The 23,949-nt window shown below is 48.8% G+C and overlaps 1 protein-coding gene across 1 annotated transcript; it reads left to right on the forward strand.

The window, feature by feature from the left end:
• Positions 1 to 4,883: 4,883 nt before the first annotated feature.
• Positions 4,884 to 22,266, forward strand: TGFB3 (transforming growth factor beta 3). Its single transcript, XM_063160262.1, has 7 exons — positions 4,884 to 5,460; positions 10,813 to 10,976; positions 12,258 to 12,387; positions 13,884 to 13,991; positions 14,772 to 14,943; positions 15,416 to 15,569; positions 17,898 to 22,266. The coding sequence occupies exons 1-7, from the start codon at positions 4,977 to 4,979 to the stop codon at positions 18,054 to 18,056; spliced, it is 1,371 nt and encodes a 456-aa protein (XP_063016332.1). The 5' UTR covers positions 4,884 to 4,976; the 3' UTR covers positions 18,057 to 22,266.
• The last annotated feature ends 1,683 nt before the right edge of the window (positions 22,267 to 23,949 follow it).

Raw genomic sequence — 23,949 nt, forward strand, 5'->3', positions numbered from 1 at the left:
TATTAGACCAACTGATATAGCTGGAAAAGAAAACATAAAATAAGGGTTTCTGTGCCTGAAAGCTTGTGTGTTTTTTCCAGCTGTATCAATTGGCCTAATAAAAGATATTATCTCCCTTTACAAATCTTGACATGTTCAAGGAATTCAGTAAGTGAGACATGATTTTCCTTTTTTGAAGCCAGGCTCACTGGGCTTTATGAAATGATGATCTTCCATATACTTTGTTCAAGCATTCATGAGGTAGAGAAGGAGTTTGCACCTAGCTCCATGCTTCGCCACCAAGCCCATGGGAATATGGCCCTGCATTTCTCATTCCTCCCCAGCTCCTCCAAACAGCTGCTGCAGCAACACAGCTGCACAGATGCCAGGAGACAGAGGGGACTGTAGCTCTGAGGTTACAATACAGCTGACCTTCTGATCAGAAAAAGTGCATCCCAAGAGGAGCATGATAGCATCCAGAGCAATACCTGCTAAAACAGGAAAGCATCCCTGGGGCAGGAATCCTTGGGCAGGACTACATTGGCAGCTGTGCTCCCACACAGGTAGCTGGCAGGGTGATCCTCCCAGAGCCAGGGTAGAGCCATACAGGGTGCCATCCTGGACAGACAGATCAGGAAGCAGCATGACCAGTGCATTCACTTGTGTGCAACTGCCCTCCCCCTCCAAGCTTCTCCTCACAATTCCCCTGGGTCCCCATCCCAAACAGTATACCTGTACTTCCCATTTTCCCCCAAGCTACTCTGTGCTGCTTGCGGCCTACCCCAGGGAGAGAAGTCTCAGGCCAGTTGAGGGAGGGTGAAGTCCATGTGCAGGAAAGAAAACATGTAAAGACTTGGGGAACTGAGCCTTGCCTCAGAGTTTTGACTCCTGACTTCAGAGATTCTTAATGAGAGAGAGGAGCAGATGTGCAGAAAGAACAAAACCTAAAATCTGTCCTACCTCTAGTCCCTCTGAATTCCACTTATTGGATGAGGTTTGTCACCTACCCCTAAAAGTTTTGCCTGCTTGGGGAGGGCAACAGGAGCAAAAGAGTTTTCATCCATCATTTCATGTTGTGGCCAAAGTGGATTTTGCGTGCCTTAAGTGTTGGGGTTACATTTTCTGAACAGTTTCATTCTCCTCTGTCTTACTGGTGACTCCACAGGCAGTATTTGACCCTGGCCCTACATTGGCTCCACTTAACCAACTGAGCCAGGTACCAGGACAAATGTTTGGTGCTGTTGTGGTTGTCCAAAGCTGTTTTCAGTGCTTGCTTTCTGTCCAGTTCAGGTCTGTGGTGCCAGGGTTTCTCTTTCCCAGTGTACAGTTTCAGGTGTATTCTCAGCTCTCAGTCTGCCTTTCTTGTTTGGTTCTGCCCTCACTGTAAATCACACTGCTGCCACCCCCTCTAGGCTGAACAGCAAGTGAAAACCATGCAAGCATTCCTTTCATGGACAAGTTCTCACATCTAAGCACAGACTCCCTCCATCTGGTTTCAACACAAACCTGATCACACAGAATAGGACTAACAGAGTCCCCTACTAGTGCTGTTTACTGTTCATTTCTCCTTGACTGGCAGACATATGAATAGAGCTTGTGTCTGGTCCTCCTATCCATGAGAAAGTCTGGGAAAGCAATCACACTTGAGCCCGCCCATATGCTTCTGGTCCTAGACCCCCTTTAAAGCAAGGGCACACACATGTAGTTAAAGCTACAGCTATGGTGGAAAGCTCACATGGCTACACAATGTCCACCTTACTCAGAGTGGCCAAAGGTTTTCTAAAGCAGGTCTTTGACAGTAGTAGGATTTATGGGATGCAGGGCAATTCCAGTAGCAACAAGTGACACAGCACAGTGCTTTCTTCCTCACCCAATCTTCACATCAGGCAGGCAGCCAGACTCCCAATTTTGATATGGGCCAATTCATTAAAACATTAAGTTCCACTGGGAAGTGAAGCACTCAGCAAAGACTGCTGCTGTATCCTGCTCCACACTGGCAGCTCCAAGCATCTCAGTTTAGTTTTTCTGCAGTTTTTTTTTTCCTCCACGCACCTCCCAATCTCTAAAGGGTTTTGGAGGAGGGAAACAACTGCAAATATTTTTATTTCTGTATGCTCCAGAACAAAATCCCCTAACAATTGAAAAGCTTCAAGCAAGACATCCCTCCCTCTGGAAGGTGGAAAGGGCTTTGACAGGCAGCAAAGGCCCACACATTTGCCTGTCTTGATCGCCATGAGAACAGATGCTATTTGTGTTACATCAGCTCCAGCTCACACTGTCAAACCCCAGCCAGAGTTGCCAAGTGTGAAATATTTCCTATGATACATGTTCAGTAGCCCTGTCAGGCTCTCCCTCAGCCTAGCTGGATTACAGCATGTACAAGATGTGCAACCTGTTAATGACTGCTGCTCACAGCCACCAGCATTGCTTCCAGTGCATGTCAGACCATGGGGCTTCCTCACCTCTTTTCAACTCACAGACCAACACTCACAGCAGAAAGTGAGTGGCCCAGTACTGGAACCAGCAGGACACCTACATCCTTCTCCTATTTTACTTCCAAGCAGCAAGCTCCCACTGTCAGCTTGTAACAAAAAAGTCTGATCTCAGCCATTAGCAATATAACCTTGCATTTTGTACTATTGTATTTCATCCCATTTCTCCTGTATTAGCCTTCAAAATTGCCTATCCCCTTGTATAGGATATCCCAGTCCTCCCCTATATTGACAATGCCTCCAGTTTTGGATAAGCAGCCAATTTGATTAGCACATCCCTTTTGGCATGCCAAGATAATTAATAAAACCTGGGCCCAGGACCAGCCTCTGGGAAATTCTCGTAATTTCTTTTAATTTCTGTACTTATCTCCATCCTAACTAATAACTCACCATGCGGCACTGTAGCAAATGGATTACTGGAGTCCAAAGCAATCAATTTGACTGCATTTAGTGGGACCTCAAACCTGGCAGCAGAATAGAGGAGATCCCAGTGTGGAAAAGCATCCAAACTTCATTTCAGAAGTGTCTGGGGAGCTCTAGAAACATCCATCCTAACCTACATAATATTCCATGGATACTTAATGTCAACAGTCAGAATTTGCATCTTACTTCAAGTCAAAATTTGCCTGACATCATCTTGAAGCTACTAGATCTTGTTACATCTTTGTTGCTCCATCAAAGAACTCTTAATTCCTCTTCCCCAAGCAAAGCACAAGCAAACAGTGAGCAGCTCACCCTTACATCTCCTCAGAGCTGCACAAAAAGGCTCACAGGGCATCCAGCACCCCCAGCTGCCTGTGGATTTTCTGTTCCACATTCCATGTCTTGGGTTAGCCGCTGTCCTGTGAGCTTGCAGTGCTCTCCCAGCCCAAGGCCCCCAAACACGCAGGTAAGGGAAGGCTCCCCGCAGCTACCGCCCAGTGTTTCCAGCTGCAGTGTTGCCTGCTGTTGCTGGACACCACCGCTCCAAGGGGCCACATGCCACCAGGGCCCCACCTCTCCCAGAGCATAAAGATCTTGCTTTATGCAAGAGGACTTGCTTCCACAGAGAGTTCTGCCCACATCCCCCTTTGCTCACAGCCTCGCAGGAGCTGTCCCTGCCCCACTTTTCCAACGCACTGCCAACCCTCGGCAGCGCTGCCAGTGCTGTGAGCGGCTGCCATGGGTTGGGGAGGCACAAAGCCGCTGGCTCAGGGGCTGCCCCTCTGCTGGCTCCAGGAGAAGGGCTGGGTGCTGGGGGCAGGGTCCAGGTGATGCCAAGAGAAGAGGCTCCTGGTCTCGCTCGCTCCGCGGACCGGGAGCCCCTCTCTGGTCTCTCCGGCCCATCCCGCGGCACTGAGGCAGGAGGCCGGTGTGGCCGTCGTGAGGGCACGCCCCGGGAGAGAGACCCGAATGGGCCCGGGTTATGAATTACAACCCCATGCGCGGCCGGTGCTTTGTCTCCCGCCCGTCGGATGCCCGACGCAGCCCCTTCACCGCAGCGAGGGCCGCCGTGACCGGACACCCCCCGGAGCTCTGGTTGCCACCTGCTTTCAGGGCCCAGGGGCATCGCCCTGACTCTGCCAGCACCGCGCTCGGCCCGCGGGGCCGCCAGTCCCGCCGCAGCCCCCCGTCCGCAGCGCGGCGGCCGAACCCCTCCGCTCGGCCCCTCCCTCCCTCGGAAAGAAACTACATCAGGAAAGTATTCGGGGTATTTTTAGCGGCTTTTAATGCGATTTCGCAGCTGGAAGCGGGAGGGGCCTCCCCGCGCCGCCCGGACCACCGCGAAAGGCCGCCCGCCGTCGCGCGAGTGCCGCCAGCAGGGGGCGCCAGCACGCCGCTGGCGGAGCGGTGGGGCGGCCACGTCGGAGGGCGCGCGGGGCCGCCCCGCTCCGAGGGGCCCGGGGTGCGCGGGGCGAGGCGGCCCCGGCGAGCGCGGGGGGCGGCGGAGGGGGGAAGAGGGGGGGGAGCGGCGGGGGCTGCGCGGCTGCTGGAGCCATTAACTCGGGGCTGGCGCGGCCGAAGGCCGGGCTTGGAGCTCCCTCCCCCGCCCGAGCCCCGTCCCGGGGACGTCATGGGAGGGAGGTATAAAATTTCAGCGTCGGGGCTGGGGGAGCGGCAGTGTGCGCGGGCGGGCCGGTGTGGAGCGGTGTCGGTGTACGGACCAGGGCACGACGGTCAGCGGAACCCACGGGCGCGGCGGACGGCCCGGCGGCAGCGCTGCGGTGCCACGCTCCCGGGCGCCAAGGGCCGGGCACCGGGCGATGTAGGGCGCGGGGCCCGGCGGGGGCATGAATGGTGCAGCGAGAGGGGCGGGCGCGGCGCTCCCCCCGCGGCGGCGGGGCGGCGCGGGCCGCTGACACGTGCGGCGGCGCGGCGCGGCGGGGCGCCCCCTGCTCCGTGGGGCGCGGGGCGGCGCATGGGGAAGGAGCGCGGCGCGGCGAGGCACGGCGCCTGCCGCTTCTCCTTGCGGAGCGCTGCCAGCTCTTCCTGGAAGTCCTGAGTCGCGCACGGCGCAGTGAGTTCATGCACCTCCTCGCCAAGCCTCAGCCTGCGGGTTCTGGGGAGGCTGCCGCCAGCACACCGCCCGGTCCCCCGCGCCCTGTCGCCGCCGCTCGGGGGTCTCTCCCGGAGGCCCCCGCCGCCGCCTCCTCACACATGAAGATGTACGTGCAAAGGGCTCTGGTGCTGCTCTCCCTGCTGAGCTTCGCTACCGTGAGCCTCTCGCTGTCGTCCTGCACCACCTTGGACCTGGACCACATCAAGAAGAAGAGAGTAGAGGCCATCCGAGGGCAGATCCTGAGCAAGCTGCGGCTCACCAGCCCGCCGGAGACCGTGGGGCCGGCCCATGTGCCCTACCAGATCCTGGCCCTCTATAACAGCACTCGGGAGCTGCTGGAGGAGATGGAGGAGGAGAAGGAAGAAAGCTGCTCTCAGGACAACACCGAGTCAGAATACTATGCCAAAGAGATTCATAAATTTGACATGATCCAGGGCCTCCCCGAACACAGTAAGTGGGGGACTCCCCCCGTGCCGGCCGGGGTGCCGCGCCCGCGGGGCAGAGTGCCCGGGATCCCGGGCGCGGGGGAGGGGCGGCCAGCCGGGGCCGAGGGGCGCCGGGCCCCCGCCGAAGGGGCCGGGCCGCTTCCCCGGCGGGGCGGAGGGCGCGTCTCCGCCCGGCCGTGCTCGGTACGGAGGTGAGCGGGAGCCGCGGGGCGCTCGGCACGGCGCGGGGCTTGGCCGGCAGTGGGGACGGTGGGTGGCGGGGTCCCGGAGCGGCATCGCGCAGGCCCCGGCGGCAGCGGCGAGCCGAGCCCGTGCCTAGAAGCCCGTGCCTAGAGCCCTGACATAGGACGAGGCGGGGAGGGCAAGCCGTGCGGGTGGCGGGGTGAATGCTGCGCACCGGGCGGGGAGACAGCGCAGGTCTGCTGTTTGGGTGACAGCAGGTATTCGGCCTCCTCCCTGCTGAAGCTCCAGCGCCTGCCGCAGAGATACAGGCAACTGCCCGGTCCGTGCAGCACCCGCGCCCGCAGTCAGAAGGTGGAGAGGTGCTTACTGAAGAGACTGCTGCTTGGAGGACGCTGATGAAGGTGTTACTCAGATAGTGTGAGCATTCAGAGAGTGAGCAGAAGACAACAGGGATGCAGAGCAGGTGTAAAGCAGACAGTGATGCCAAAGGGACCCCCAAGGGAACACAGGCGTTGAGGAAACATGACAGATGTTGAGCAGGTGTGGAGCAGATGATGAGCAAGCCCAGATGTGGACACTAAACAGATTCAGGTGCAGAAGCTGAGCAGATACAAAGAGACTGAGCAGACATGAACTCAAAAGCAGATTGCAGATGCTGAGCACATGTAGACACAAGCAGTCATTTTGGTTTGTTTGGGATTCCTTAGAATTGGAAGATGCAGTCATACTACTATCCAGGGTGTTCTCCTGTGATGTTGTGCCATCCTGGGGACAAGATTTGAACACCAGCAGTTTTGGGGAGGAGCTGTGACTTGGTGGAGGCAGCCACAGAATGCAGTTACTCTGCCAGGTTTATGTTAATCTTGACATATGATGAGCTGGAATAAGCTACAATTTGGTAATGCAACAAATTTTACTTAATCTTTAGCAGACTGCATTCCATATGGTTATATGATTAGCTCTTAGCTCAGGAGACACTGAGATTCAAGGAACAGAAAGGGCAAAGGTTATCTGTATTTCAGTGGTTTTGATCTACTGAAGTGTCATTTGTGAAACTATAAACATATAATATGGGAAAACCAAGTGTCTGCAAAATAGTACAGCCACACTATGCACTATGCATTTTAGGAGGAAGGAGGTGGGGAAAACACAAAGCACAACAGTGGCAAATGAAGTTAGGGGTGTGGATTTGGCTAAAATTGAGGAGAAAGTGGAATGAAGAAACAGTGCATGAAAAGGAGTGATGAGTAGGGATTGTGGCTTTGGGAAAATTCCTGTAGAAATGATCCGATCCTGTCCCATGTGCCCATAGGATATTAGGTTCAAAAAACCAAGTAGTGCTGAGACTAAATTTCTGGGAGTGGGCAGTGTAGATACCACCACCCAGAGAAAGAGGGAACTTTGTAATTTGGTCCCACTGGGGGAGAGTAGCTCCAGACAGATTGTGGTGGCAAGAGACATGCTCTTTTTGAAACCTGGGGAGTTTCATTGCTTACACCATGGCTGAATTTGGCCCCGCATCTTCAGAAGTGGCTGATGTTCAACTTTCCCATGACTCTGTCACTGTGCCAGGTGGTGATCTAAGAGCATGCTCTGAGCCAAAGCCAGTCTCCTGGGGGGGAAGGGGAGGACTACTCCATTGAAGGAACTGCAGTGATGATACAGACGAGTCTGAAATGTGTGCACACTCACACAAACTGTTCTAGCTCCAGACTATTAGTCAACTGTTATATTGGCTCAGAGAACTCATCTTTTTCAAAGATGCAAAGCCCAAAAGTAAGGAGAGCTGAGAAGCAAAAATAGAAGATGAGAGAGCCAAGTTCTCCATCCCTTCTCTGAGCTGCTTGGTGACTCACAGAATGGTCTTTTCCCCTGTGCCTCTCAGGTACACTGCCTCAATTTAAAGGGATTTTCTTTCAGAGAATAACTTACTTTTGACCAGCCATTCACTTCAGGGATCTCATAAAACTCATGTGATCAGATTTGACTTGGTTATGTTCAAGCTTGGGAAGCATCTGCAACAGTCCTAAAAATAGCTTTTTGCTTACCTTCCTGAGGGAAAAACAGATGCCATTTTCCAAGGCAGCTTGAGAGACAAAGCAATTAAAGTCATGGGTCACTAGGGCCAAGATCTATTCCCCCCAAACCTGCCACCTGCAGAGTTGCAGATGGATCAACTTTTTTCTCTAAAGTTATGCAGCTTTGGCATGAAACACCTTGGTGATTCAGAGGTATAATACAGCATGAGGCAATACCTGCTCACAGCTAGCCAACCCTTCCTTCTCATCAAACTTGAACTGCACAGCCATCAGCCTTCCTGGGGCTTGCCAGAAACAACAGCTTTTTCTGCTGGAAACAGCTGCATGTGGTGAGCCTGCACCTCATGTAGAGCAGTGGTAGGAAGGTGGAAGGTCCCAAAAGAACCTGCTCTATCACATTATCCACACAAGGAGGCTGCTGGTCTCGTCACTGGTGCAGTGAACAGCTCTGGGCGTGACTCCACAGTAATAGCTGGGTCCAGTTGTGAGGCTGTGTCACACCAGACAGCCTGGCATGGGTGCACAGGGTGTCCAGGGTCCTGGTCTCCAGGCCTGGTTACTGCCACTGAGAGCTGTGGACTGGGAGAGCTTGCAGGAATATTGCCTCCAGGCTTTGTTCTGTGCTGGTGGTGAACAGGTCTGGATTCCAGTGTGATTAACACACCTCAGCTGGGCCTGTACCAAATTCCCTGAAAAATCCCCTTGCTCCCTTTGCCTGTGACCTCGTGCAAAAAAGCACTTTGCCCCAAAGCTGTCAAGTTTCCTGGGAGAAAGACCTCTATCCTGAGCCCCGTGCTAAGAGAAACAGGCTCTAGCCTCCCAGGGCTTGGTGTGAAACACCGAACACAGCTCCATTTCTGCATCACAGAGGGCTTGTCCCCAGGGTACAAAGGGAACATGACACTTTTAGGGAAGGGAAAAGAGCTATTACTGTTTTCATTGGGAAGGTCTCCCAAGAGCAGCACCTTGATGGTGAAGTAGGTAGAAAGCAATGTGGCTCTTTCTTTCACAGCAGGTGAATTACAATAGATGTAATGTCTTATCACCATGGCTGTCTAATTTAGCTAAAAACACTAAGGAGATGATAACACATTAGGTGTCTTTCATCAGCTCTGTGCTGTAGGACCATATTTGCAGTCTCTAAAGAGATTGTCAGAAAAAGCACTGCTGTAGGAAACATACTGAGCTGGACTGACCAGTGGTCTGATGCAAAAAGGCATTTCTAATGATAATTGGGACACCCCCTACGGCCAGGCAGTCAGGTCTGAAATGAAAGGGCAGGCTGTTAACAGCACTATTAATAGGGCTAAATGTGCAAAGCAGCTTCAGGGGCTATTGAAACACAGTATCTGCCAAGCTCTAGGACACAAAACAGTAATCAGTGTTATACTTCAGCTAGAAGATGTCTTTGGGCACTTAATGAGAACTTGGGTTTTTGCTGGGCTTTTCTGCAGCATCAAGCCTTGAATTGGTCACAGGGGTGGAGTCCCCACAGCAGGAGTATGTGTGTGGCTGGGGGTACTCCTTGTGTTGCAGGTTCTAGGGCTGGGCTGGGCAGGCCAGCTCGTGCCTGCAGTGGGATCTGGTCTCCTGGGATATGTGAACAGCCACCTCTTCAATAACAGCTAGAGACTTTCCTGTGTGGGAATGCTGATCTGTTCAGTAGTACTAATACCAAAACCTCCTCCAATTAAAGCCCAATGTCAGCATCTGGTCATTAGCTTATTGAGTAAAATTTCAGCACCCTAAAAACACATCCTTGAAAACTGGCAGGGTCCTGCTTGCTGGATTTGTGTGTAGCGGAAGAGGAAGACCTTAATCTCCATTGATATGAGTGTACATCAGTGTTGCTGAAATCAGAATTTGGCATAGGAGGTGAACCTCTGCAGTCAGGTGCTGTTTCACACTATCCCATTTTCAGAAGCTGTTTCTCAGGGGAGATACGGTGAGATCAAAAAAAGGGCCTGCAGGACTTCAGGAATGTAACTTGAAGGTTGTTCCAGCTAGAGCTTCTAGCCTATTTGTCAAAGACTGGAACCATGCCTGGGAACAGGTGATAGTTTTTCTTTCTGTTCATTTGTTTAGAAGCAACTTAAATATCAGCAGATATAAGAGCCTCCTGCTGCATTGGACAACAGTCAGAGGTCATCTGAGAGGCTCTGCAGGGCTGCAAACAAACCTGCATGTGGACATAGAGCAGGAGCTGCTGTGTCTTGTTTGCAGGAAGCTTTCACGATGTTAGAGACTTGAAGGCTAACAAGGTCAATAGGAGAGAAATGACAGCAACAACAAAGACTTCCATGAGACCAAAATGGTCCCTTTGAAGAAAGTGTTACTTTCTATTGAGGACTCTGTTTTGGACATCAAAGCTTTTACCTCCTCTCTTTTGAGGTACCTGTGAAATGGGTTTTTCTGTTCAGGCACACATGGAAGCAGAAAACTGCTGTATTATTTCCTGCTCATGTGTATCTCCACAGGTCCAGTACTATTAGTGAATCCCTTCTCCAGTTCATGAGTGAGAACCAATTTTAAACCCCAGTTCTTTCAGTACACATTGGATAATCACTGCCCTAAAGAGTCTTTGACACCTCATGCTTTGTGGTTTTTGACACTGGGTGGTTTCCACTCTAGGAGGCAATGTCAAGATTTGTAAAGTGAAGATTCAGCAGCAATGGGATCACTTTGTATATAGCTTCATGTCTCCATCATGAGCAGAGTAAGAGCATCCTAGTTGTTGGGAATAGGCCCCACTAACTGTAAGTGAGATTGTCCCATTGCCTGGACTGGGGTTGTCATTTTGGATGCAGCCAACTCATGAGTATTAGCAACATTTGATGAGCAGAGTTGGAAGACATAATAATAAACATACTGTGGTTGATCTCCACTGATTTTTCATCTTGTAGCATTGAAGTAATGATGGCAGTAGTGGGAATGTTTGCAAAATGTTGCAATGTAGACCAAATTTGAGTGAATTCATCCTGTGTTATCTTGAGCTAGGTAGCCATGCTTCACAGGTGGCAAGACTTTTGAATGACAAGTCTCTACTGGAAAGCTCTTTCTCAAACAATACTTATTTGGGATCCTGCCCCTCAGAGATGTGATTCTCAGTGTTTCTCTGGTTTTTTTTCTCCTAGATGAGTTGGGCATTTGTCCAAAAGGTGTCACCTCCAATGTGTTCCGCTTTAATGTGTCATCAGCAGAGAAGAACAGCACCAACCTATTCCGGGCTGAGTTTCGGGTGCTGCGCGTGCCCAACCCAAGCTCCAAACGCAGTGAGCAGCGCATTGAGCTCTTCCAGGTGAGTATTCTTATCACCTTCCCCAGTGTCTGAGCCCAGAATACCTTGGCTCCTTAATGGTTGTCTCAGCTGATATGTGGAAGCCCATAGAAGAGAGAAGAAATTGCATGCTGTAACTCAGGCCTCTTCCACCACCATATGCAGTGATACAGTCACCTTCCTTTCCTTTTACCGTGTGGTGCTACCCTTTTCCCACTTGGAAGGGGAGCCCCTCATCAGTGGAGCAGCTCTGACCCTTCTGTCACATCATGTGTAGGACCCTTGGCAGTCTTACTCCTTTGACTGTTGCAGACAGTTGGTGCTAATTCAATGGATGGAGCTCTCTGTCTTGTCATTGATTTACTAGAAAAACAGTGCTTGCTTTCAATGTTCTCTTCAGCAGTAGCTCCCGAGAAGCACAATTCAGGCCACCTGTACTTATCTGGAGTTTTTTTTGAACCTAGGGACTGACAGAATAAGGTATGGTTCAGGCTTGGAAATGGTAATAGGCTGAACTGGACCACCTAATGATACAGCTTAGCATCCAGGCAGCACATTCCCACAGGCTCATGTCTGTTCACTTTTCCATAAGAGTGCAGCTAAAATTGTGTTTGGGTGGCACTTCTTGAAGACTTCCTGGAATCCAGCATCAAAGGTCAGAGCAATTCTCTACCAGATGACACAACTGACTAGGAGGTGTTCTCAGAGCTTCTCCATAGGTTCAGTGGTCTGTGGGTCTGCTGGAAGGAACACCTTGAATGTGCTGTGGTTGTTTGTCTGGAAGTGGACAGAGATGTCAGAGCAGAGGCAGAGGTCTCCAAACCTGAACAGCCCTTTTGTGTTCTGACAAAAGTTGAAGAGTCTAGGACACCTGAAAATGCCACAGGAGAACTCAATAAATTGGCTTCCTGGGCAGGTGACTTGTGGCCAGATACTGCATTTACCACTGGTGGTTCTACTCTGAAATCCAGATCCATATTCCACAGCTGCATACAAAAACAAACCCATCCATTAAATGAATTGCCACATGCTTCTGCCTCTCTCTGTGTCCCTAAACAATTCTCAACTGAGAGAGGTGGGCTGCTTAGGATACAGAAATAAGCGCTGTGTAGATCTCTGGAGTTCAAGTTGGTTGTGAAGCATGTCCTTCTCACCTGACCCAGGGTATTCCTGGTGTCTCACTAGCCAAGACCAACTTTCTAAATTAGTTTTTAGCAAGCTATGGGAAAAAAAAAGACTAAAGGCTATCCCTTCCTTCTGCATGGCACTGGCTGATTTTTTCCACCACTCCTCCTGCCACAGATCCTTCGGCCAGATGAGCACATAGCGAAGCAGCGGTACCTCAGTGGCAGGAATGTGCAGACACGGGGCTCCCCTGAGTGGCTGTCCTTCGACGTCACCGAGACCGTGCGTGAGTGGCTCCTGCACAGAGGTAGGGCTCTTAGCTGCACTGTGTGCCAAGGCATCCACAGAAATGGGGATCAATGCTCACAGAAGTATCTTTCTGCTCCCCTTGTTGCAGGAGCTTGGTTCACAGAGAGGACAGGTTATTTCAGTCTGAGAACAAGCTTTCCTCCAGAGAGCCTCTTCAACGTGTGACATTTGCTATATTCCTGCCTCTTTTCCTGGAGGCCCCACCATGTAGCTCTGTGGGCTGAGTCAAAACAAGGATTTATTCCTTGGAGGAAATTCTTTACAGCTAAGCCCAGAGGGGATCCCTCTGCTTGCCTAAATGATCATAGAAAATGACAAATGCTTTGCTTACATTTTCATGTGAATTAGAGCAAATGTAGTATAGGAAAAAGCAGCAAGGATCCTGGTTTATTTAGCTGTGTACAGCTTGTCAGGTATAAATGTGAGGAAATACCAGAGGCTGACACACCTAGACAGCTGGAGGCTTTAACACTGCAGAGAACACACCTCTGCCAGTGCTGGACAGCCCAACAGATAGTTACAGGGCAGTTCCCAGCAAGAACACTGACCCCATTCACAGCTGGAGCACAAGGCATCACCACTCACAGCTGGATTGGTGTACACAGATAGAAGCTAGGTGCCACTGAAGACTGGAATGCAGGTACTGGCAAGCAGCTGCTCCCTGGAAGGGTAAGCTGTGAGCTTGCAGGCTCCTTCTATTTCAAGCAATCTAAGTTGTGCCCTGATGGCTGAAGCTCAGAGCTGGCACTGCAGCAAGCTCTGGGCAGGCACACTAGCTGACAAGACATCACAGAGTATATATGGTGCTAGGCACCTTGTCAATGCCCCAGGAAGCCAGATGTTTTAATTCATGGCACAACATAAAAAAGGAGCTTTCATAAGAGTCTTATGTTCCTGTAGTCAGGCCCACACAGCACGACTGGTCCAGGAAGTTATTATGAAAGTAGATTTGCCTCTGGAAAGTCTGTGTGATTTAGACTGCTAGCAGTTCAATAAAACAGGAGGTTGCAGCTGCTGAGAAGAATGCTTCCAGTAAAATTACTTGTCCATATCCAACTTGCTTATTTTCAGATTTCTCCTTCAGACACTAAGCAGATGGCAGATAATAGGTACTGAGGATTGTGAAACTGATTTAAGATACCAAAAGCCAGCTCTTCAAAATACTTGTTTTCCCAGGGAAGCTCCTTGAAGCTCACAAATGGTTTTGGATGCTGAATAGCCTAAAAAAAAGTAACAAGAAGCACCCTTCTTACCTCTCCAGAAAGTTCCCTTTAGCAAGAATAAGGCTTTTGGCAAAGGTGAAGCTAGTGGATTTTTCTTCCTGTTCTTCCCAAGGCAGCATCTGTTCCTCAACTCTGATAACACTCCTGACTTTGAGACCAACCCATTGTCATGGGGTTAGCACAGCTGTGTAAAACTTCCTTAAAACTTCTTTATGCCAGGAGCTGTCCCAGCTGAGAAAGACCGTTTCTCACGGAGTCATCTTCTTTGCAGAGTCCAACCTTGGCCTGGAAATTAGCATACACTGTCCTTGCCATACTTTTCAGTCCAATGGGGACATCTTGGAGAATTTGCATGAAGTCCTGGAGATCAAGTTCAAAGGTGATGAGGAGCTGGGTTAGGGGAGGTTGTTGGGGAAGGGAAAGCCTCAAGCATATAAAGAAAAAATGAGGTCTTGATTTGTGTATTCAAGCACTTCACATTGTATAACATTTGTCTTAAAACATATCTGGGTTTGTGTGTTCATTATATGGGTATATCCACTATATACATAGGTTACAAAAAGAAGTAAGGGCAGGCTGGGTGGGTTTGCATGAGTGTCTGCAGAAAGGAGTAATTTTATATTTCAGTGTCTCTCTGGGAAATTCAACTTGATGCCTTCTCAGATTTCCACAGAGGCTCTACTCTGCATTTAGAGTGACTGAAACACAAGGAAATTAGGCATCCTGTGTGAGGTGGCTCAGAGAGTCAGTGGCTTGGCTGGCCTAAGAACTAGGAACCTCCTGGCTTGCAGCCCTGGGCAGCAGCCACTCGCCCCCACAGGCTCCATTTCTGAGGCTGTTCCGCAGAGTGCCAATTATCTGACATCTTCTTTAAACCATTCATCTTCCTGCCTATCCTGGGATTCAAGCCAGGAGTGAGCGGATGGATTAATGGCCCCACCAGCAGTTTGCAAATGGTAAAACAGGTGGCCCATAAGCCTCTATTTCAGGCCCGCAACAGTCAAATTTACCAGAAATAAAGGGGTCTCTGTGAGGGAAGAAGTAGACATGGTGCCTGAACCTGGTTCAAGAGCAAGCATGAGAGTGTTAAATTGAAAGGTCTTGTTGCATTCTCCACTTCCCTGCTGATTTCTTCTTTGCGGATCCTTTTTTTCTGAAGGCATTGACAGTGAGGATGACTATGGCCGCGGGGACCTGGGCCGCCTGAAGAAGCAGAAAGACTTGCATAATCCCCACCTCATCTTGATGATGTTACCCCCACATCGACTGGAGAGCCCCGTGTTGGGAAGCCAAAGAAAGAAACGGGCCCTGGATACCAACTACTGTTTCCGGTAAGTGAGAAGGGATCCTGCTCGGATCCCTTGCCTGAGGCAGGCAGGCCTGGTGAGACTCCATGCCACTGGAAAAGGCAGAGCCCTCCAGGGGGTTGTGTTTCACCGTGGTGTCACAAGGGCCACTGGCCAGCTCAGCAGAGTTGTTCTGTGCTTCTGGCAGAGCCACTGGTTCAAAGAGATCCACAAGCACCTTCCAGGAGCACAGGCTGGGCGGGATCAGCAGCAGCCCCATGCCAGTTGCTGGAGCAGCCGGGTCCTGCCTGGCAGGGGTGCTGGGAAAGCTGCCTGCCAGCAGCAGTGCCCCTGGGCTGCCACCGCTGCCTGGCTGTGCCGCTCCTGGTGCTTGGCACACGCAGCCACCACGTGCCACCAGCACTGCTGCTACGAGTCCTTCTGCTCAGGAAGCTGCAGCTCACAACTGCATGAAGGCCCCCCTTTAGATTCACTGTGCTTCACTACTGTGTTTCAGGAACCTGGAGGAGAACTGCTGCGTGCGTCCTCTGTACATTGACTTCCGACAGGACCTCGGCTGGAAATGGGTCCACGAGCCCAAGGGCTACTTTGCTAACTTTTGTTCGGGCCCTTGTCCGTACCTCCGCAGCGCAGACACCACTCACAGCACGGTACATCCACTAGATTATCCTGCCAGGGCTTGTGGCTATGATTGCCTTCCTCCCTAAGTCTGATCAATATCTAGTCTTTTCCAAGCAGCATAAGCAGTTCAGATCAATATTTGTGAAAAACCTTCCAAGGAAACTGCAGAAAAAAGCCTGGGTGGTTCAGCAGGAAAAATGTGCTTGCTTTGGAGTCAGTACTGATTCTGCTTTCAGGCAAATCTTGATGAGGAAGATGCTGTTGTCTCTTAGATAAGATATGAAAGAGCAGAACTGATGGTTTTAGGGTACTTACTTGGCAGTCGCCATAGTATTAAGTGAATTGTTCACATCAAACATCAGTTCTGGTAATTACCTTCTTCCTAAATTTCTCCTGCAGTTTGCACTGGACAGAGGATTTTTCTCCAGGTTGTCATGAAAAACTGTTGTGCAATGGCAGGTGCCTGCCATCTGCTCCTAAAGGGGCAGCTATAGCTCAAAAGTGTAGGGAAATCCATGTCCATTTCCAGAAGTGAACACAGCCACACAGTAGGATATCCTTTTTCACAGTATCCTTTCCAGCTGCATAAATCCTACCTGACCTACAGCAGGGAGGAGGCTACTACCAGGCAGTGAGATTTTTGAGTGAAAACTTGGCAGATGTCTTAGGTAACTTAAGCACAACCTCTAGTCAGCCTTTGGGAAGAATGCAGTCTGAGCCTGGCTAGGGCAGAAAAAAAATAAAAGTAATAGAATAACACAGGCAGGGGAGAAGTATTGAGAGAAAGAGACAGATTAAGGATTCAGACAGTCCACTGCTGAAGCAGGAAAAGACAGAGGAAAATCCTGTGTGCTTCTGCCCACAAGAGTCAAAAAGCAGCAATCCAGACAATGCAACAGCTCACTAGCAAATTAACTTCAGATTTCATTAAAAAAGTTACTGGAAAAAACAGATTCAGCTGAAGAACAAATAACTAGCTAAGGATGATATTTCAGAAAAGATCCTAACATTTTTTTGACAGTCTGCATAGCAGTAAGGTTCAATGAAGCTCAAGGACTAATATCAGTGGGAACAGCTGATCTGTGGGAATGAAGAAGTGAACAGATGCTGGGCAGTAACCACAAGACAAAGCAAGGGAATTAACAGCTTTGAAAGAGTAATGGGCATGTAGCTTTACCATCTGGTTGTCCTGAGAAGCTCTCCAGAAGGTAACTGGACTGAATCAGTGTGAGAGAAAGGAAACTTTAGAATGACTCCTAATGATCTTAAACAAGAAAGGAAATGAGCAAGCGTTAAGGTCAGTGAAGTGATCAAAGAAAACTTTAGAACAATATAGCTGCTGACAGCTTGCCAGCAACACTTAGGAAAGACATGATGAAAAGAAAACTCACCAGTCTGTTTAACTTGCTGTTGAGTAGTGGCTCAGAGCACATGATACCCTGTGGTACAGCCGGGGCTACTTTGCTTAGGATCCCAGAGAGTTTCTACCACAACAATAGTGATTCCATGGGTCTAGATGATAGAACAGGATGTATCCTTAGCACCTCTCATCTCCAAAGACTGTAAAGTACTTCAAATGGAATGTGCCAGACCCTGTCATTTATACCAGATAAGCACTGAAGAGACCACACTAGTGCAGGTGAGATCATGCTCACTGCTGAGAAGTGGTCACCTCTGTCAAGAAATGTGGCAACTGTTCTGTAGTGGTTACATGGCTGTAGTGTAGAGTCATCTGTGGGCTGGGGCCAGCTGGGAGGAGAAATCCAGTGGGGTCCCACAGGATTGTCCTGGCTCCAGTATTACAGTGTCATGACTTGGAGGATGGAATGGAGGGGCAAAGCATCAGACAGTTCAAAGCTGGGAGGGAATTGTGGATACTTGAGAGGACTGGCATCCATCCAGTGCTATCTGGAGATGTTGGTTGAAATAAGCAGCACTGATATTCTTTCTTCTGGCTTCTTTAATAGAATCCAAGACAGCATGGCCCCAGGCTGGTTACACCCAACCTTGTTAAAAGCAAAAACTGTGACACACTGCTGTACCAAATTAGAGATGAAAGGAAACAACTACTTGCACTCCTTCAACCCTTAGGCATCAGTCACAGGGAGCAAGGGTATTACCATTAGGAAAAAAAAAAACCCAAAAAACTCTTAAGAGTCAGGCCAGGGCAGGTGAGACCATTTAGAAGCAGGCCATGATCAGGAAGTGACAGGGGAGTATTACTCATCTCAGGGAAATACCCTCTGATGAGTCTAGTGCAAACACCTCAAGACTTGTTGACTTGGCAGCCCCTTCCTGTCCTCAAGTAACTTAAACATATTCCTGACCTTGTCACAACATTTCCTTTGTTCCTGCAGGTGCTGGGTTTATATAACACGCTGAACCCTGAGGCATCTGCTTCGCCCTGCTGTGTTCCCCAGGACCTGGAGCCACTCACTATCTTGTACTATGTTGGGAGGACCCCCAAAGTGGAGCAGCTCTCCAATATGGTGGTGAAATCCTGCAAGTGCAGCTGAAAGGCCCCCTGGCCCACCCAAAGCCAAGGAAAAAACTGTCAACACCCACTCTCCTGCTCCCAGGCTAACACAAAGAGAACTGGGGGTCAGAGACTACGCATGCTGAGGGCCAAGTGCCAAACCTTGAGAGTCTGGCAGCCCTTGGGGATTTCTTCTGGAACACTCCTTGGTCGTCTTGGCAGTGTAATGTTCCTTCTAGGAAGTACTTTGGTGACACAAAGGCCACACTCTCCAAAATGGCTGGACAGTTGATGCGGAAGAAAAGGATAATGTGGAAGAACTGCAGTGTATTTGAATGCTAGGTGGTTGAGATGGGAAAGCAAGAGAATGAAAGGAAAGCAGGTGAAAGGAAGAATGGAAAAGGGGAGATGTTTTCTATTCTTGCTTTAGCTATCTTAAGACCTCAGCTCTCCCCATTAGCCTGAAGTATTAAAGGTTTTCCCTGTAGGAGGAATTTTTGAAGGTTTCCTTAGAGAAGGAAAATGCACCAAGCAGGGAAGCTGCTAAGAGAAGTGCTCAGAGATAAACTTAAGACTTTTGTTCCTCAGAGCTGTGCTCCAGGAGTCCTGCAACTGAAACTGTGTCTGCAAAAACTTCTAAGTTCAGTTGATAGATCCTGGCTATTGGGTTCCAAATGCAAACTGCAAGGCTCCCAGTCAGCCTACTGTGCTGAGTCCATTTTCAGAGGGACTGAAGTCTCCATTCAGCTCTTTTAGCTTCCTGGAGTTTCTAAGAGATGATTTCAGGGTCAGAGCAGGAGCATCTGTGGGTACCTGAATACCGGGCCTATTCATTTGTGATCTGACACACCCTGAGGACCTCTTGTCTGTTGTGGTTTGTGAGGTGCTTTGGGGTGTTCTGCACCTGTTCTGCATGATGACCTGAACTTGGTCTCACCTGCCAAGACTTAAAAAATAGTAATCTCAAAAACTTTGTAAAAAATAAATATTTGGGGGGTGGGGGGAGATGCTAACTTTTTCATAAGCAAGTTTTTTGTTGGAGGGTTAGATGATTTGCTGGTTTTAAACTGCTACTGCTGTGGCATACTCAGTCTAAAAGTTTTACCCTTTCCAAAATGTTTCTTCAAAAGAACAGATAGAATTTAGGTCAGCAGGAAAATTCCAAAATGGAACTTTCTTATTACTCTCAAACTGTACCTGGTGTAAAATGAGCCCCGTTCCAACCTAGTCCTTCAGACATGTACATCACCGCTGCCATCTGCTTTTGATAGATTCATTTAAAGCTCCCCTCAAACATAAAACACTTTCAACAATACTGTTTCAATATCCAAGGCAATGCAGTTGCCACAGCTGACAAATGTCATATGTCCATTTGAAGATATATATGGTCTGCCAGTACAGACCTGTACATCCATGTATATAACACACCCTTCCTCTCATGTCCTGATTTCATGCTCATAACAAAGATTACAGATGCTGCCCAGGCAAGAAATCAATGTAGTCCTTTAAATGGGCTTTTGCAGCCATAGATAGTCCCAGAGTTAAAATCTCTGGTGCTGAATGCCACATGAGACTCAGAGGCTGTCTCTGACTTGCCAAAACACAGCTACTCAAAAGTCCTGTTCTAGAGACCACAGAGGTTCCTCCCTGTCTCCTACCATTTCCTGGTCCCCAGCAACTGAGTGTAAAATGACACCTAGCTGGTTAATCACTTGTGGCCAGGGCTCTCCACAGCCAGCTCAGAACCCAGCTCTTCCATCAAGCCCTTCACAACAGTGGCTGCTTCCATATAGCTCATGTGAGGCTGCCAAACTGTGTAAACTCAAATGTCTTAATAAACCATAAACAGCCCTTCCTGAACCATCACCAGCTGGTAGATGTTAGCAAGGGTGGGTCACTGGAGGCAGCCTGCCAACCTGCGTGCCATTTTGGCCAGGGCACACATGCCCTGATAGAGGCACTACCCAGTGCTTTATCCTTTTCATCTCTGGGACTCCCTGACACTTCGATTGGTGTGATGATGAAAGCTCTGATCAGCCCTGCAGCACAACAGTATTGCTGTGCCCTGTGCACCTCTCCATGCCCAGGCTTCCCTGCCACCTGCCCAGAGAGGGAGCAAATAAATGCATTATGACTGCAGCACCATGCTGATAGGCCAGAAATTTACTAGCTACAAGAGAGTGTGTGTGTGGGAGAAATTCAGATGCCTTTTGGCATAGGAATTCTCTCTGATCTCCTTTTAGGAGCAGCCTCAAGGGAGGTTTTGGTTTACAAGCTGCAGTCTGTTCTTTGGTCATTGTTCCTCCTGAGCCCTGGGCTGGCTTCTTTGCTAATAAACAGGGAAGCAAGGAGGGGGAGCTGCAAAGGCTTGAGCTAGAACACTTGCACACTCAGAGTTCTGTGTGGCACTTGGAGCACATCAGAACCACCCAGGATTAACCCTGGCAGCCCCTTGCAATGGGACTGTATTACTAGCCCTTGTTCACTGCTGCTCCTCAGTGACAGGAAGGGGTGGCAGAAAGACCAAGCCTTTTGCCTCTTGGCAAATGAGACAAAATGGCAATGGAAAATCAGGTGAAGAATCCTGGGGTGTCCAACCAGTATAGACACAGGTTTCTCATGGGAACAGTTACTTTTTAAATCAAACACATTTCAGTTACTGCTTTTCTGTTCAGCCTTCCATTTCTGTGGCAACATTTGAGAATTAGATTTGTGAGACAGGCTCTGAATTCTTAAAAAGGAAGTAACTTTTCCGGGGTGTTTCAGCTGTAATTCAGCAACAAACTATACTAGCTACATGGGGCCTAGTAACAGATTGAACAGGAGTAACACTCCTGGGTGCAAATGCACCAAAATTTTTCAGGACACTTGTGTGAGAAGGCAGAGGGCAGTTACTGTGCTGTTACTAGCCAGCAAATTGAAGAAGACAATGGGAAAGAAAAAGTGGGATCTTCATTGCCAACACTGCATACAGCTCTCAACAGTTCTCTTTTGTTGTTTTCAGAAACAAACAAAAGCTGATGAAAACAATCCCAGCACAGTTTGTCTCTTTAACAAAGATCAATGGTTGGAAAGAGTGAAAAAAACCCTATTCTGCAGTGCCATAAGGCAGATCCTACACAGATGATCAAACAACCATCTGTGCAGCCCCTGTTTCTCTGTGGCAAACTATTACAGTATGCAAAAGGCCTAGACCTGAACTTGAACACCTTGTTTTTCAGGCTGTACTGCACTGTAGAGCTCTGAGAGGAACACTGCTTCAGAAAGTACAGAACGTACATTTATACCTCAGCAAAGAATTGTCTTTGCAGACTAAACGAGTCTTTGTCCCCTGAGCTTTGAATGGGATGGGCTTTAGCAATGCCACTGCACTTACATAAAGCCCATCCCTGTTACCACTGTGTGAACTGGGATATGCTGCTTGGTGTTTCACCTTTCCATATAACCAACAGACATCAGTACCTTCAGTCAGAAAGATGGACTGTGCCCAAAAGTAATAAAAGACAAACACACCTGTCCACTCCTCTGGCAATATCACAGCTCTGTTCTGCTGGGTCCTGGGATGTCTCATATCTCTCTGCTGTGGCTATCAAATTTTCATTTTCTCAGTTCACAGATCCTTTTCTTATCTTTCTGTGCTGCTCTGAAGCTTTCCTTATCTGTGACTAGCATGTCCTCACCAGAGCAAAGATTCAGGAGGTCTGGCTCAGGTTTCTTTGTAAATGCAACCACTACAGCCATCCCATGAAGAGGATCCATTGCAATGTCTTAGGAGGCAGATGTCTTCAATATGTTCTTAAGTCCAGTGCAGGGCAGGTTGAGTATCACAGTGACCAGAACACAACTCTAGAGACAGCTCCACTGTGCAGAAAAGGTTTTTTCCTCATTACAAGTGTTTATAGTGGCATACAAAAGAGCATCTCTGTAGTACTGGCTTGTCTTCTCTAATAGGTGATCAAAAGGCAATGAAGTCAATCATGAAAATACAGTTTTCAGTACATATGGAGTCAGTGTGGTATCTACACACTTGGAAAACTATACTACTTTGTGGTCTTACTGGCTGCCTATAATTTACATTAGTTGTGGTTTAGAATAACAGCAGCAATTTGGATCTAGTGCAAGGATGTAAATATGCCTTGTAATTCTTTAAAAATAACATCTATTATTTTTTACATTCAAAATCAGTAGAAAACATTGGTCAAAAGCTGTATAAAATTACTATGTTTAGTAAAAGAAAACCTGGACTTTCAGATCTCTGCTTTACCAGTATTTTCTTTTACATATAGGGAATTAACTTAAATTCTGGTTAACTTCTTATGCAGTTCCAGAAGCAAAGATGGAAACAACAAACCTCAGTGTGTCTTATCCTCTCTTGAAGAGAGGCTTCAGACACAAATGCAAGATCCTTTATCATGCAACAGGTCAACATAGAAGAGATGACACAGTTTACTCATTATGAAATAGATTGTCTTAGAAATGAATTCTGGTGTATCAACAAGAAATACAGCAAATGAAAACTGTTAATTAATAATTGCAATTTTCTAAATTACAGTAATGCATTTGAGATACCACTTATAATTACAGAAAGAATATGGTACAGCACTTTGGATGTCACAGTGTGTTTCCAGGAAAGAACAACTTCCAAGATTAAAGATCTCAGTTACTTGGCTGCTTTATAACACCCTAATGTAGGACTAGGTTTCTTAGACAGATACAGAGATGGTCTAGAGGCATTCAACCATGAAACTGGGCCCTTTCTGCTACTGGCCTATGATTTAATGAAAGATACACTTAGGGATAAGGTCCTTATCCCTATCTAAAGGTATAATTGTTTCTTTACAGCTGTGGTTTATGGCAAACCATTCTTTCCCTCCTCCCCTCTCCCTCCACCCCCCCATTATTGGTTTCCCACATCCTGCAAACTTAGTGAACATCTTCGAGGCAGAAACACTGTCCCCTAGGCTGGTTTATGCTGCTATTGTTAACTTAAACCAAGCAATACCAAGTGGTACCTTCTGAAGACAAAGACTTATTTCTCCCTCTTTCAGGAAGCTTGTGATCTTTGTAAAGGGTGATATTCTTTGCCTCTCATTCCACTTAGTTGACTAGGAAAGATCATAGAATGGTCTGGGTTGGAAGGAACCTTAAAGATAATGCAGTTTCAACCCCCAACCATGGATAGGGACACCTGTTAGACCATGTTGCTCAGAGCTTCATCCAGCCTGGCCTTGAACATCCCCAGGGTTCCAGCATCCATGTTTTCCCTGGTTACCCTGAGTGCCTCACAAACCTCACAGTAAAGAATTTCTTCCTAATATCTAATCTAAAGTTACTCTTTCAGTTTGAATCCATTCCTTCTGGTCCTGTCACTACATGATGTTGTAAAAAGTCTCTTTTTGTTGTGCAGGCTCCCTTCAGGTACTGAAAGGCCAATTAGGTCACCCTTAAGCCATCTCTTTTCCAGGTTGAACAAACCCAATTCTCTTACTCTGTCTTCACAGAAGTGCTCTGTCCCTCTGATCATCTTGGTTTCCCTCCTCTGCACTCGCTCCAACAGGTCCCTGCTCTTTCTGTTGGGGACCCCAGAGCTGGTGCAGCCCTGCAGGTGGGCTCTCACCAGAGCAGAGCAGAGCAGAGGGATCCCCACCCTGGCCCTGCTGCCCACGCTGCTCTGGCTGCAGCCCAGGACACGTTTGGCTCTCTGGGCTGGCAGTGCCCATGGTGCCTCATGTGCAGCCTCTCAGCCAGCAGCACCCCCAAGTCCTTCTGGGCAGGGCTGCTCTGGGGCTGTTCGTCCCCAGCCTGTGCTGAGACTGGGGCTTGCCCTGACCCAGGAGCAGCACCTTGCACTTGACTCTGTTAAACCTCATGAGGTTCCCATGGCCCCACTTCTTGAGTTTATCCAGCTCCCTCTGGATAGCAACCCGTTGTTC

Source organism: Melospiza melodia, chromosome 6, assembly GCF_035770615.1.
Source record: "Melospiza melodia melodia isolate bMelMel2 chromosome 6, bMelMel2.pri, whole genome shotgun sequence".
In the NCBI taxonomy this organism is placed as follows: domain Eukaryota; kingdom Metazoa; phylum Chordata; class Aves; order Passeriformes; family Passerellidae; genus Melospiza; species Melospiza melodia.

What these genes read in the sequence shown, in the direction of transcription:
- TGFB3 (XM_063160262.1), top strand. Translation starts at nt 4,977, where the DNA reads ATGCACCTCCTCGCCAAGCCTCAGCCTGCGGGTTCTGGGGAGGCTGCC. An exon ending in CCAGGGCCTCCCCGAACACA is followed by an intron (nt 5,461 to 10,812) that starts GTAAGTGGGGGA and finishes TTTTTCTCCTAG; the next exon opens with ATGAGTTGGGCATTTGTCCA. An exon ending in GATACCAACTACTGTTTCCG is followed by an intron (nt 14,944 to 15,415) that starts GTAAGTGAGAAG and finishes ACTGTGTTTCAG; the next exon opens with GAACCTGGAGGAGAACTGCT.